At 44.2% G+C, this 14,017-nt stretch overlaps 1 protein-coding gene across 23 annotated transcripts in view; it reads left to right on the top strand.

The window, feature by feature from the left end:
* The window catches only part of mapk8ip3 (mitogen-activated protein kinase 8 interacting protein 3), a 34,148-nt gene that overhangs the window by 18,897 nt on the left and 1,234 nt on the right, over nucleotides 1-14,017 (top strand). For 12 of the 23 annotated variants that reach the window (XM_069710234.1, XM_069710237.1, XM_069710233.1 and 9 more), the window contains 19 exons: nucleotides 139-195; nucleotides 316-486; nucleotides 1,342-1,501; nucleotides 3,050-3,100; nucleotides 5,044-5,103; nucleotides 6,024-6,113; nucleotides 7,038-7,193; nucleotides 7,409-7,574; nucleotides 7,783-7,980; nucleotides 8,087-8,264; nucleotides 8,383-8,502; nucleotides 9,282-9,362; nucleotides 9,491-9,558; nucleotides 9,903-10,051; nucleotides 10,178-10,349; nucleotides 10,485-10,598; nucleotides 11,181-11,219; nucleotides 11,747-11,911; nucleotides 12,694-12,840. In XM_069710234.1, the coding sequence (XP_069566335.1) occupies nucleotides 139-195; nucleotides 316-486; nucleotides 1,342-1,501; nucleotides 3,050-3,100; nucleotides 5,044-5,103; nucleotides 6,024-6,113; nucleotides 7,038-7,193; nucleotides 7,409-7,574; nucleotides 7,783-7,980; nucleotides 8,087-8,264; nucleotides 8,383-8,502; nucleotides 9,282-9,362; nucleotides 9,491-9,558; nucleotides 9,903-10,051; nucleotides 10,178-10,349; nucleotides 10,485-10,598; nucleotides 11,181-11,219; nucleotides 11,747-11,911; nucleotides 12,694-12,840 (2,342 nt within the window). The remainder of the gene's footprint in view (nucleotides 1-138; nucleotides 196-315; nucleotides 487-1,341; nucleotides 1,502-3,049; nucleotides 3,101-5,043; nucleotides 5,104-6,023; nucleotides 6,114-7,037; nucleotides 7,194-7,408; nucleotides 7,575-7,782; nucleotides 7,981-8,086; nucleotides 8,265-8,382; nucleotides 8,503-9,281; nucleotides 9,363-9,490; nucleotides 9,559-9,902; nucleotides 10,052-10,177; nucleotides 10,350-10,484; nucleotides 10,599-11,180; nucleotides 11,220-11,746; nucleotides 11,912-12,693; nucleotides 12,841-14,017) is intronic. The other 11 variants (XM_069710243.1, XM_069710253.1, XM_069710247.1 and 8 more) reach the window with 8 other exon arrangements.

The raw sequence follows: 14,017 nt of genomic DNA, 5'->3' as shown, positions 1-14,017 counted from the left end.
ATTTCATATGATTTTATTCTATTTAACTGCTTGTGGCCTTTAAAGCATTTTATAATGTTATTTCTCAAAGATGCTATATACCTAAAGTTTATTGTTATTATTTATTTCCTTTGACCTTTCACCTCTGTTTCCTCTCAGGGCGTCCCGGGAAAGTCCTCCAATCCAAGAGAAGAAGAAGTCCACCATCTGGCAGTTGTGAGAATCTTCATTCATTTAACTTATTTACTAAAACAAAATCAGAACTACCTTAAATTTAGTACAACAAAAACCTGCAAAAGTCAACCCGCTCCTCCTCTTTCCCTCTCCATCCACAAGCTTCGCCCGTCTGTTCAGCACATCGTCCAGCCCTCCGCCCGTCAAGCGGCCGTACTACAGCGTCAACATCCATTACAAGTCTCCCTCTCCGGCGGGTTTCTCTCAGCGACGCAGCCACACCATGTGTCAGATCTCCACCTCCAACCGCACGCTGGAGTTCTTCCCTGAAGAGTGAGCAGCCGCCAGCTACGTGCCTTCATACAGCTACACTAAAACCTCCGTGCTTATCTGCTTCCCACTCTGCTCGGGTCTAAAAACGCCCGCTTGCTTCCTCGCTTGCAGCAGCTTGGAGAGTAAAAAACTTTCCGAAGGTCCTTGAGTGTCAAACACAGAAGTGCGTTTCGATTTATGCGCTGGCTTCATTTTCAAATGGCCATTAGTGTTTTTAGAACCCATTCAGACAAACCTCTTCATGTGTGCACGTACTCTAAATATCACTGTAGAAACATAAATACATACATGTCTGTATTAGTGTTTGCATTGATATGAAAAGAAGATTTACTTAATGGTAAAACTTACTAAAAGTGACTAAAAGTAAAATAATTATTTCACATTGAAATGATCAGTATGGCGAGGTAAGAGTTACCATGACGACCTACTTCCTGTCTTGAATGTAAAGCGTGAGTTTGAACTGGAAAGTTAATTCTCCAGAAGTCTTTGCTGTTAAACTCCGTCTCACAACCACAGACACACAAATACATCAGACGTAAACACACCAACACAATCAGACATACTGTAAAGGCATGAGTGAAACTGACCGCTCCAAATTTGTTCTCTTTTACATTTTGAATTTCTTTAGAGAATCTTCTCATTAGTTTGAATTTGATATGATGGAAATATGTCTTGGCTTGAGCTCGATGAGAGCTTTGCTTAACAAGTGCCAGAAACTCCACCGCTGTTGCTTTCCTTATCTTTACCTCCTCTACTCTTCCTCTCTGTTTCTCTCTGTCCCTCGCTGCTGGCTGGCAAGGCTGCTAACGCTTCGCTCTCTCTCTCTCTCTCTCTTCTCCCTCCCGTTGCTTCCAGACTGGCCAGTAACGGTGTTGCGTCTCTCCTCAGCGACTCGGCACTGTTGGCCCGCCGAGAGCAGCGGCGCGAACAGTACCGGCAGGTCCGTGAGCACATGCGCCGCGATGACGGCATTATGCAGGCCTGCGGCTGGAGCGTGCCGTCTCGCTTCAAACAGGTACGTGCACATGCACACACACACACACACACACACACACACACACACACACACACACACACACACACACACACACACACACACACACACACACAGTCAAAGACACATGATCCACATACACAACAAAACAAGCAAATAACTTGGTTTGTCTGAATGAAGACAATAAGCTTCAGGATCTTTGACTCACTGTTCGAGTCACTGACAGCCAAGAAGGAGAGAAGCTGACGGTCTGATCGGTAAGATTTAAAGTGTTGAAGTGGTGTTCACAAATCACTTTTAGAGTCTGTGGAGTTAAACCATCCGTTGTAAACTTGTGAAAAACGTCCAATGGAAAAGTCAGGGTTGTAAATTTATGAAAATTATTTGTAATTAAAAAAAATGTAGAATGTTATTGGTATGCGAAAAATATCAAGTCTGAGGTCACACGAGGACAAACTGGTATGAGAGTCAGCATTCCTGCTACGTATGTGATCCTGAAATGCCATGTGCACAGGTTTATTCAACAACTACAGACTTTTAAATTATTTCTGAACATCATTTCACTGTCTGATCCTCATTTGAGCCCATAAAAGCCTGTTTTAAGGTTAATTCTCCCTCGTGAAGGAGGAGGGCGTTAAACACTTGCTCGCCCTCTGCTGTTGTTTTGAGAAGACTCACAAGTGTTTAATTTATCCAGCTTCTAATTGCTTGTCCAAGGACCACGATTAAATTATCCATAGGACGGTTAAAACTGATTGTTGGTCAGCACCCCCATCAGACTATTGGTTAATGCCGGCTGCTGTTATTGTTCGGCTCAGCCCGGTGCATCCTGGCACGTGTATGAACAGGAGGAGAATCAACTTAGAAAGCTGTGGTATTTTTCAGAAAATATAACAACTTTTTTCTAGTTTGTCTTATTGTGTAACAACTCTAATTAAAAGACCAAAACCAACATCTGTCAGTACTTTCGGACTTCCCTGTCCTGCACTCAGCCCCAAACCTTTTAACCCCTGTTGAAGAAATACATATTTAAAAGGGGCTCACAAATACATCATTTTTATATTATTATCCTATAATATTTAGCTACTGTAGTAGCTAAAAACACGTTATTCAACAGGAAGTAACATTTGTTGGGGACTATTTTCAGCTGTGGAGTGACACACATTTAGTGCTGTAGTGAGTATTTACAGGACGTATGTAGGATTGAGTCAGAGCTGAACCAGTTCTTGTTTTTTTGACATGAAGGAAAATGTCACAGTGAAGCTCTATGACACGACAGAATAATAATCAAATTGTCAGTAGAGCCAGTTTATTGTTGGTTTTGGTCTGTTAAGAGAGTTGTTGGCAATAAGGCCTTTACATTTAGATGAGTCCAACACCAGTGAGAACAGTAGTGAGAACAGTAGAAAACTGTCTTTTCCACTTTGGCTTCAAGCATGAACATGATTTCATAGCATGGAAGTGTACGTTAAAGTTTGGCTGGCAGACTGAGGTCGACCCTGTGCAGCTCCCAGGCCAGAGGGCAGAGTGTGTTGGTAGGCAGGCGGCTCTAACTCTGGTCTCCCACAGACTGGTGGTCAAACGGACAGCGCTCAGGACAGCCCGCTGAAGAGACAACAGGCAAGTGAGACCGACAGAGTGCCAGCATGCACCTCCATGGTTCCTCCTCCCTTTAACCCTCCACCCAAAGCTCCGACCCGATAGATACAGAAAGAAAAAAAAAAACGCAGATAACATAAACGGATCATCAGGACGGTATTCAATTTTGTTGGCAAACAACTGAAACACTTTGAAGCTTTTTAACTGAAGTAATATTTTGTAAAGAAACACAAATCAACATTATATGTTCAAAGTACAACCGCTCCTCTGGAAATGCATGATTTTTAGGCATGATATGAGTCTGAATCACTATTAAATGCGACTTACAGACACATACACACTGTGTGTATATATATATATATATATATATACACACAGTGTTTATCTTATAATTGTGGAGTTTTTTCCAACTGATTTTCTCTCCGTCTGCCAGTGACCTATTAACCTTTAACCTCTGTCTGTCTTATCCTGCCCTACTTAACACTGAGCTTTATTTTACTGTTGTTTTCCAATCCACTCGAAAATATTTACGAATAGTTGGCACGTGTACTTTTATGGGATTATAGTGTCTTCCAGATTATTCTGAGTGTCAAAATTTTTGTTTGTGGAATAACTGGAAAGTCCCAGTGAAAATCGGTGACCTGTGTGTTTCTGTCATTTCTAGCAACAGTTAGCACCAAAGAAAGGCACTGAAAAATCCCACAAACATAATCCTAAAATCCTAAAACACAGATCGAACCTTTAAAAGCAGAACTATCAGGCCGGGACGTTTCTGTGCCGTGCTTCATATTTCAGGCTTCAGTGGTGTGTTTTCCTAATTTCTCGTTACAAAATGACAACATATCAGGATATTTCAAGTACAGCTACAAAAAAGTTTAGCAGCAGAAACAATAGAAATAAAAACACATTTGGGTGCCACAATCAAAAAGTACAAGGGTGGATCAATAAGTTCTGAGACTGCTCTGTTGCGCTCACTGTGACGCTCACCGTAAGGCTCACCGTGAGGTTCACCGTGAGGCCTGATAGTTCACCGTGACCTCACGGTGAGGCTCACCATGAAATTCACTGTGACATTCACCGTGGCGCTTACGTTGAGGTTCAACGTGAGGTTCACCGCGACCCCACCGTGAGGTTCAACGTGAGGTTCACCGCGACCCCACCGTGAGGTTCAACGTGAGGTTCAACGTGAGGTTCAACGTGAGGTTCACCGTGACCTCACCGTGGGGTTCACCGTGAGGTTCAACGTGAGGTTCACCGTGACCTCACCGTGGGGTTCAACGTGAGGTTCACCGTGAGGTTCAACGTGAGGTTCACTGCGACCTCACCGTGAGGTTCACCGTGGGGTTCACCATGAGGTTCAACGTGAGGTTCACCGTGACCTCACCGTGGGGTTCAGGTTCACCGTGAGGTTCAACGTGAGGTTCACTGCGACCTCACCGTGAGGTTCACCGTGGGGTTCACCATGAGGTTCAACGTGAGGTTCACCGCGACCTCACCGTGAGGTTCAACGTGAGGTTCACCGCGACCTCACCATGGGGTGAGGTTCAACGTGAGGTTCACTGCGACCTCACCGTGAGGTTCACCGTGAGGTTCAACGTGAGGTTCACCGTGAGGCTCACTGTGAGGTTCACCGCGACCTCGCCGTGAGGCTCGCCATGAAATTCACCGTGACGTTCAACGTGAGGTTCACCGTGAGGCTTACCGTGACGCTTACCGTGATGCTCACCGTGAGGTTCACCGCAACCTCACCGTGACGCTCACCATGACGTTTGTAACACAGCAGCCCAGTTACACACATTTTGTGAGTGCTGGTGCGGTGCCTCTGTGATTTTTCGGTGCATGTGATGAGATGACTCACATTTTTGGTCAAACTCAGCAACAGAGGCTTTTAAAATGCTTCCGGAAGCTTATGGCAATGAAGCAATGAGCCCGAAGAGGTTTTTTGATTGGCATTTGTGTTTCAGAAGGGTGGAACGTCACTGTCCCAAACAGAAAAAGGCGCATCGGGTCAGAAGCACAACCAGGTGGGTTTTTCTTTGACATTCGCAGGGCTGTGCACCATGAATTTATCCCCCAGGATCAGACTGTCAGCACCGAATTGTACTGTGACATTTTGAGGCGTCTGAGGGAAACATTCAGTGCACATGAACTGAACTGATAGCACTGTGGTTCTCCAACGTGACAATGTGCCCGCTCACAACTTTCTTACCCTCAACAACACAGTTGTAGCTCCCCACCAGTCTCAATGAAATTTGTTTTCCTGCGACTTCCCTCTGTTCCCCAATAATTATGTCACAAACTTTGATCTGCGCTCTCTGCTAAAGTTTCAGACACGCTTGAACCACCGCTCACTAAAACGTCTGTAACTCGGGTGCCGATTTTGATCCTGCAACGTAATTTGTAAAACTTACTCATTGGAGTTACACCTTCCTCCTCCTCCGTGCACTTCACGGTGCTGTGCATCGTTCACGCGCAGCAGAAGCAGGAATTTATTAATCCACCCTCTTACAGTACTCTTTCCCGATGTTTTGCACTTTTATGTACTGCAGCATTTAACAGCACTAAATGAATTATAGAAGATATATTTATTTATATTTACAGCACTCTCTACCGAGGTGTTATACTTTGATTAAGTGGCAAAACTCTTTCTTTTTATTCTGAACTGGCAGAGTTCTCACTCTTCCTGGTTGTATCCATCCTTGTATGCATATTGTATTTGTTCTCTGGGGATAGACCAGAGGCATCCTGGGAACACATTGGAAACTGAGGAAAGAGCTTTGAGAAAGTGACCGCGTCACATCACAGATTGGTGAACGCAGTGGAGTTGTATGTACTCGACACATACACGGTACATACATTTTGTTTTTCATCAGTGACCAGTAAAACTTTGATGAAACCTGACTACTTTCTTTGTCTCCTGACCTCTTCTCACACCTGCATTTAGACCACAAATGAGAAAGAGGACAACCGCATGAAAAATGTTCCCGTCCCGGTGTACTGTCGCCCCCTGGTGGAGAAGGATCCCAATAGGAAGGTGAGCAGTTCAGGGGATTGGGGGAGGACAGCTTTCTGTGAGACGAACCATCATAGCTCTTCTGTTAAAGTCACCCTGTAATCAGAAATGTGTTTTATATACTTGGATATTTGATCTTGTGTGTGTAGAGTTTGACACTAGAAGACTGTTTTTGAAACCAGTTAAATTTTAAATCTCAGATTAATGCGTGCCGTGGCATTATAAACAGGATTTGTGGAAGGAGGTCAAATGTGATGTGGAACCTTGAAGCCTCCAGGTCACACAGACCTAGTGGTCTTTTTAGTGAAGTAGGAGACATGTTGTGTCTTGTAAATTTTTTTATAATAAATATTTAGATATCCATTGATTCTAGATTTTTTTTTTTCCATGAAAGAAAAATAATAAATGTAATTTTAGAAACTTTAATGACATGATACAACTTTTTTTTGGAAATATCACAAACAAAATTTTCTGTCAACATTTCTGTTTTGTTTTTGTGCTTTTGCTTGAGAGATTTCTATATTTGTGCTTTTTTTGTGACTCACTCGTTTGAATCTGGTCAGAACCAGAATCTGATGAAGCTGAGTCGCTGTCAATCAAATATAATCAACTCACACTTACCTCATCATCATGAAGCAGATGAGCTGAGTTTTTCCATGTTTGTAACAAATAACAACTAAATATGTATTTTTCACTTTGATGCTCATGTAATTAAGTTAAAGAAAAAACAGAGCGACTCAGCAACACAATATGGACTTTATTCCTGAAGCTACATTAACTTCATTTTCAAAAGGGCACAGTTGGCGCAATGCAAACAGGGGCTGCAGCTTTGACGTAGAAATCTGCAAATGACCACTTTCCTCTTTAAATTTTGTGTGTGTGTGTGTGTGTGTGTGTGTGTGTGTGTGTGTGTGTGTGTGTGTGTGTGTGTGTGTGCGCTTGTAGTTGTGGTGCGCGGCAGGAGTGGACCTGGCAGGGTGGAGGGCCAGCTGTCAGGACACGGTACCAGCCAAAGCTCCGTCAGGCAGCAGCGACCCGCTGCACGCTGAGGAGGACGGAGGGGATAAGAAGAGCAGCCACACGTCCCCCGAGAAGAGGAAGGTAGAGACCCTTCTGAGGACATTCGTTATATTACAGTTTACTTCACAACACGCAGTCATGACGGTCGACGTCGGACAGTCAACTGTAAATCAGTATCAGATGTTGAAGGGTTGGATTGACCCGCGCAAAGTACTCAGGACTTCTGTTGAGGACGTACACCAGTCCGCCCTCCTCCAGTTCATCACCGCTGTGTTCTCCCTCCTCTGCTCCCTCAGTCCAAGGAGCTCCAGGAAACGGACACCATGAGCAGTCGGGTGTGGATCCTCACCAGCACCCACTCTGCCAGCAAGGTGGTCATCATCGACGCCAACCAGCCGGGCTCCCTGGTCGACCAGTTCAACGTCTGCAACGCCCACGTGCTCTGCATCTCCAGCGTGCCAGGTGAGAGGGGAAGAGCTCTTATAGCACGACACTCCTGTACTTCTACTTACATTGTGTCAAATGCTGGTTTTTTTCTGTCTTTACGTATGTTAACGTGTGTGTGTGTGTGTGTGTGTGTGTGTGTGTGTGTGTGTGTGTGTGTGTGTGTGTGTGTGTGTGTGTGTGTGTGTGTGTGTGTGTGTGTGTGTGTGTGTGTGTGTTTGTCCAGCTGCCAGTGAGAGTGACTATCCAGCCGGAGAGATCGTGTTGGATCCAGGTGACGGAGGAGCGGGAGGAGGAGAGGACCCCAGCGGGGTGGAGGGCATGCTGGCCGGCATCACGCTCGTCGGCTGTGCCACCAACTGCAGCGTTGCCCGCAGCAACTGCTCCTCACGCACCGACACGCCCATAATGGACAAAGGACAAGGTGGGCGCACCATAAAAAAACCCTCCTGAACCTCTGTCGTGTTAAAGAACGGTTTCAGCCACAGCTGCCGGCCTGTGTGTTTATGTCGCTGTTGCTGTGCTTTCAGCCCCCACCGCCCCCCCCATGAACGGGAAGATCCACCCTGCACAGTCAGCTGAGGAGGCTACAGAGGCCACCGAGGTTCCCGAGTCCACGGCCAGCCACACAGAAATGGGACCTCCGGGACCGTTTACTGAGCACGTCTTCACCGATCCACAGCCTCGTCCCGCAGACGTCTCCGACAGGTACGGGGTCAAAGTCTGTCCACGTAAAGACGGGTCGGTTATGAATGCATCAGATGAGGAACACAACTATTACCTTTAGTGCGACATCGAAAGAGCTGCTTGTTGTCTGTCCACACAGGAGCACAGGTCAATCCAAGGAGGAAGCGTCTCAGCCCTCAGAGTCAGAGGATGGAGGTGAGGAGGCCAAAAACTACACCAGCGTGGCCCCCACCATGTGGCTCGGGGCCCAGAACGGCTGGTGAGTCGCTCAGATGAAGCTGAAGCCTCTCAGCAGCCAACGAACACATTATGACAGCAGTTCATGAATGTTTCCTTTCGTATGTCCTGTATCCTCTTTTAGGAGGTGTTCTGCCTCCGTTTTGTATATCTTGTTTGTTTTTAATATTTTATATAATATGTCGTCAATCTGCAGTCACTGCAGATGAAAATAAGCCTTTTGACTAAATCTGACACATTTAATTTCAATTAATGTGGTTAATTTCAATTAATGTGGTCCCAAATAAAAAAAAATAAGAAAGCATGTTTAACTCATAAAAATGTAAGTGATAAATGGGTTAGTCTTAAACTAACAACGTAGGATGTAGGGGTGTGCCATATCTGACTGTATCTCATGTGTTCTTGAAATTAATTATAAAATATTTTTCAGTATTTTGTCGTAACATTAAGAATATTGTTATCGCATTAAATATCATGATATGTGTTTAAATATAGTGATATTATTTAAAATATTATGATGTTATTTTTTTTTAAATCATCATATTATTTTAAATGCAGTGATATTATTTTAAATATTATGATATTATTTTGAATATCATGATATCATTTTAAATATCATGATATTATTTTAGGACTACATTGCCCTCCGCAGTACGACAATTCCCCACGTGCTGAAATCGTCATAATGCACATTATTTTTGATACACATGTAAATTGCGTGCTTGTATCCTCCATCCAAGACAAACATATTAATTTCATGTCGTTTGTTCCGGAGTAACTTGCTTCTGTTTTTCCTTCAAGGCTCTACGTCCACTCAGCAGTTGGAAACTGGAAGAAATGTCTCCACTCCATCAAACTCAAAGACTCAGTGCTCAGTCTGGTGTAAGAACAACATCACCGCACTTCCTTCTTCATGACATCATGTTTCAGATGTTGGCAGATTATCAGGATCTCAGTATCCCCAAGTCTGTCTGAGTTCCTCCAACAGTGCGTCTCCCCTTTAATTGCAGGCATGTGAAAGGTCGTGTGCTGGTCGCCCTCGCTGATGGGACGCTCGCCATCTTCCACAGATCGGAGGGTATTTGACATTTTACGTATTTGTTTCATGACGTTACGATACATCAAACATCAAACATCCGGTCTGTTCCAGTTGACATCAAACGCAGACGGTAACTTATCTTCATTCAGGCTCCGTATCATCTGATTGAACTAGTAAATCACCACAATTAGAGATGAAGGGTTTTCACAGGAAACCTGTAATGTGTTGGATTTAACTGTTAAAAATGGATGAGTGAGCTTCTTTTTAAAGCGCGAGTCACAGATAAATCGATGATAAAAGTTCATGCTTTTAGTATTTGTGTTTCGTGCAGTCGTGAATGAAAGCGGAACCTGCTGCCACCTGCCGTGTGTTTCTGTCTACAGATGGCCAGTGGGATCTGTCCAACTACCACCTCATGGACCTCGGTCGACCTCATCACTCCATCCGCTGCATGGCCGTGGTCCACGATAAAGTGTGGTGCGGCTACAAGAACAAGATCCACGTCATTCAGCCCAAAAGCATGCATATCGAGGTGAGTCATGTCACATGATCGGTCTTGTCTTTTATACACTTTTCACTGACTTTTTATTTTCTTTCATCGTAAATAAATAAAGCGCTGATTTTTTATTTTTTTTCCACCTCTGATTCTTCTCTTCAGAAGTCCTTCGACGCCCACCCTCGCAGGGAGAGTCAGGTACGGCAGCTGGCGTGGATCGGCGACGGCGTGTGGGTGTCGATCCGGCTCGACTCGACCCTGCGACTCTACCACGCGCACACACACCAGCACCTCCAGGATGTAGACATCGAGCCATACGTCAGCAAGATGCTGGGTGAGTTAGTGGTGACTTGTCCTCCAGAATGATCCCATTTATTTCATATTTCACTGAAGCCACTTTATTTCCTGACAGACGTGCAGCCGGTTCAGTCCTCAGGCGCGCTCCGCTCACTCTGCTTGTAACTCACAGGTACCGGCAAGCTGGGCTTCTCCTTTGTGCGAATCACAGCGCTTCTGATTGGTGGGAATCGTCTTTGGGTGGGGACTGGAAACGGTGTGATCATCTCCATCCCACTGACGGAGAGTGAGTCTTGAGTTTTATTTGCATGACGGGTGACTCGCAACAAAAATGTGACTCCGCGTTTGAAAAAGTTTATCAGCAGACTAACGGTTTGAGGTTGCAGTGGTCTGTCGAGTCGTCTGAGGGAACGAGGGATTCGTTTTTGGCGTGAATATGAATCCAGCAGCATCAGATCACTTTTTGGCTGAAATGTATTTAGATTTATTTGCAACAGCTTCATGACCCAAACGTTGTCAAATTGTCTCAGTATTCAAATTGAATTTGGCCTGACTTGGTTCTGCAGTTGTCTGTTAAAAAAAAAAAAAAAAAAAAAAGCAGAGCAGCAGGTGATTTTTGTTGAATTGTTAACACCTCCTGCAGCTGTTTATCGGAGTTCTCTTTAGCTCCACCCTCTTTTCTCCCCATGAACTCCACGACTCCTCCCACTTTTCTGTATTTCTCTCCTCCCTCAGTGGTTTCACTTCTTTCTTGTCTTGGTCATAACTATTACTGTTACTTTCCTCTTTCTCCTGCTCTCCTTCCGCCCTCCTCCTCCTCCTCCTTCTCCTCCTCCTCCTACTCCTCCTCCTCCTCCTCCTCCCGTAGCGGTGGTCCTTCACCGGGGACAGCTCCTGGGTTTGAGGGGTAAGTGGTAGCGCTCCCAACCTCCTGCTGTTGTGATCTACCTGTTCTCACCCAGTCAAACCTTCATGTCCCCTCAAACAGTGTCATGTCTGCAGACCTCCTCTGCACCGTTAAGCCCTGTTTCAATATGCGTTAGCTACACGGGTTCAAATCCAGCACTCAATAAGTCCTCTTTTATCTGTGAGCTGTAGGTCCCCAAAACTATTCTGTGTGCAAAGGATGTTATTTTCAACTTTACAATCAGAACAGTGCTTCAGCCGTTAGCTGCTTTGCATGCTGTTTATTATTTGTGACGTTTTGCATCGGTGACCAAAAGGTATCGTGTACCACATCTGTTGCATGCACGGGGTGTGTTTCAGATCGCAAACCTTTTCTGAAACATCTTTCAGTTGATCTGTGAGCAAATGTGGATGTTCTTGGTGGTTTTTCCTCAATAGATGTTTTTAGTTTTTCTCGTGCCCGTGTCGTGCTACCAAATGTGAAATGCTCGTGAATATTAGTGACTGGTTGGCTTCTCACTCCATCAGCCAATAAGGTGTCTCCCACATCGTCCGGCGGGGTGATCCATGTCTACGGAGACGACGGTTCCGAGAAGAGCAGCGGCAGCTTCATCCCCTACTGCTCGATGGCACAGGCCCAGCTGTGTTTCCATGGACACCGCGATGCTGTCAAGTTCTTCGTCTCTGTACCGGGTAAGCTCCAGGCCGGGCTATCTGCTCATGTTCACCGCTTTTCCTCCGAATTTGACCTCAACACTGTAAAACTAGCAACATCTGAATTATCCTGTATGTGGAAAGACAAATATCGAGGCCGCATGAATCTGTGACAGTACCGAGCTTTAGCTGTGAAAAACATTTGTCATTGTTTTCGGTAATTATTAATCAGCAATAAGTATTTCTACAAAGCTCCAGGGTCTACTGAGAATTAGATAACCAGTGTTTCAGACCAGTGAGACATCAGTGAGGCTAAGGGAGAGGAAGGGGCGGGGCCACCGACACCAAGGATTTTCAAATTAAGGCTTCTGAGGAAGCTGTTTCTGAACAGTGAACAAAACTGTTTATTTTTCACTACTGCTACTGGACAGAAGAATCAATGTGCTTATTGAATGTGGTAAAGAACATGAATATGTTAATTTGTGGGTGAAATAATTAAAACTCCAGATGTGCTCACGTGTTGAGGTCATTTCCGGTCAGTGCAGAACAACAGTGTGCGATTTAAAACAACACTATTCTGTCAAAATTCCTGCACTACACAAGGAAGAGTCCTCACATGTAAGAGCACGATTTATTAGTGTGCAAAGGGAACTCTGTCGTTTGGAAACACGGCAACATTCTTGGATCATTTGGTTCAGATGCAATAAACAGATGGAGACATTTAACGTCTTTCGATGAACAATGGTTACACACCTGCAATGTGTCAGTTAATGTCTTTAACCTCTTGATTTCTTATTTTGATTGATTTATTTTTGTGACAGGCAATGTTCTGGCCACCCTGAACGGCAGCGTGCTGGACAGCCCGTCAGAGGAACAGGGCTCCGCAGCGCCCACGGAGATGGAGGCGCAGAGCATCCACAACGTGTTGGTGCTGAGCGGAGGAGAAGGCTACATCGACTTCCGTATAGGTGAGCAATCACACCTGTCCACAAACCAGAAGCTGCACGCGGTTGTATCAGTGTGTGACACAACCAACATCTGGAGGAGTTAGAGGAAGTGCTTTTCAGCATGCTTTCTGCATGTTGATATTTGATCAGTATATTGTCTATTGTCTCTTTTCAGGGGTCCTTATAAAGGACGCAGGATATTAAATTACACAAACAAAATAAAACGTAGGATAAAATGGCAATTATCAAAATATATTTCATCAATTCATTTATCTGTGTGTGTATCTGTGTATCTTATCTTTATCTGGATATTTATTCCTTGTTCATAACAATATTAGGTCGATTCATATGATTACTGCCCTCCAGTGGTCAGAAGGAGAAAGTGCAGCACATAAAAACTAAAAGGGTAGCACACAGTCTTTTTTACTGCGATCACTTTATTTTGAAAGTACTCCTCAGAGGTGTTGCGTGGTATCATGTCTGTATTCACGCTAAACAACGAGAAGCTGAGTGTAATTATTTTAAAATCACCCGTTCTTGCTGCCCCCAAGAGGCCACAGAGAAGAACTGCATCGCCACGCTCCAGTTCAGTTCAGTTTAGTGTTGCAGTTCCTGACTATGACCACTGGGGGCAGTAAAGTCACTAATCTGTAGTCATTTCCCTCAACTCTTTTTAAGAGTGTGTTTAGAAAGATAAACACACACAGACACACCGCAAAACTGTGGTTAAACAGTTTTACCAATATAATATAATAATATAAATAACAGTTATATAAAATATATATATATGAATGTAAAAATATATAATAATAATAATAATAATAATAATAAATGTAAAATATGATATTAAACATTAGCCATTGGTTTTATTTGTAGTATTGTTGTTCCTCACTATGACCACTGGAGGGCAGCGAACACTTCTGGTTCTAAATAATGCCCAGGTCAAAGGTCATCTCTACATTGGCAAAACACCATCTCATTAAATTTTTCACAATAAGCTGAACATACATCGTTTAACGATTTGTAATTCTTCACCGCTCGCGCTCGCACTACTCTTACAACAACATTACGCTCACAACCAAAATCTGTGCAAATATTGAAATAATAGTCCGAACATTTCAACAAAAATATGTAAACGTGAAAGCACGTTGAAACACGTTGCGGCGCTTCAGTTCTGTGTCGATGTGTTTTTTTTTCC

The sequence above is a fragment of the Brachyistius frenatus genome, unplaced genomic scaffold (assembly GCF_029030835.1).
Source record: "Brachyistius frenatus isolate BFR_SWC_R1_liver_20210118 unplaced genomic scaffold, ASM2903083v1 Contig_90, whole genome shotgun sequence".
NCBI lineage: Eukaryota > Metazoa > Chordata > Actinopteri > Embiotocidae > Brachyistius > Brachyistius frenatus.
The sequence above is the reverse complement of the archived record's forward strand: the minus strand, read 5'-3'. Positions and strand labels throughout refer to the sequence as shown.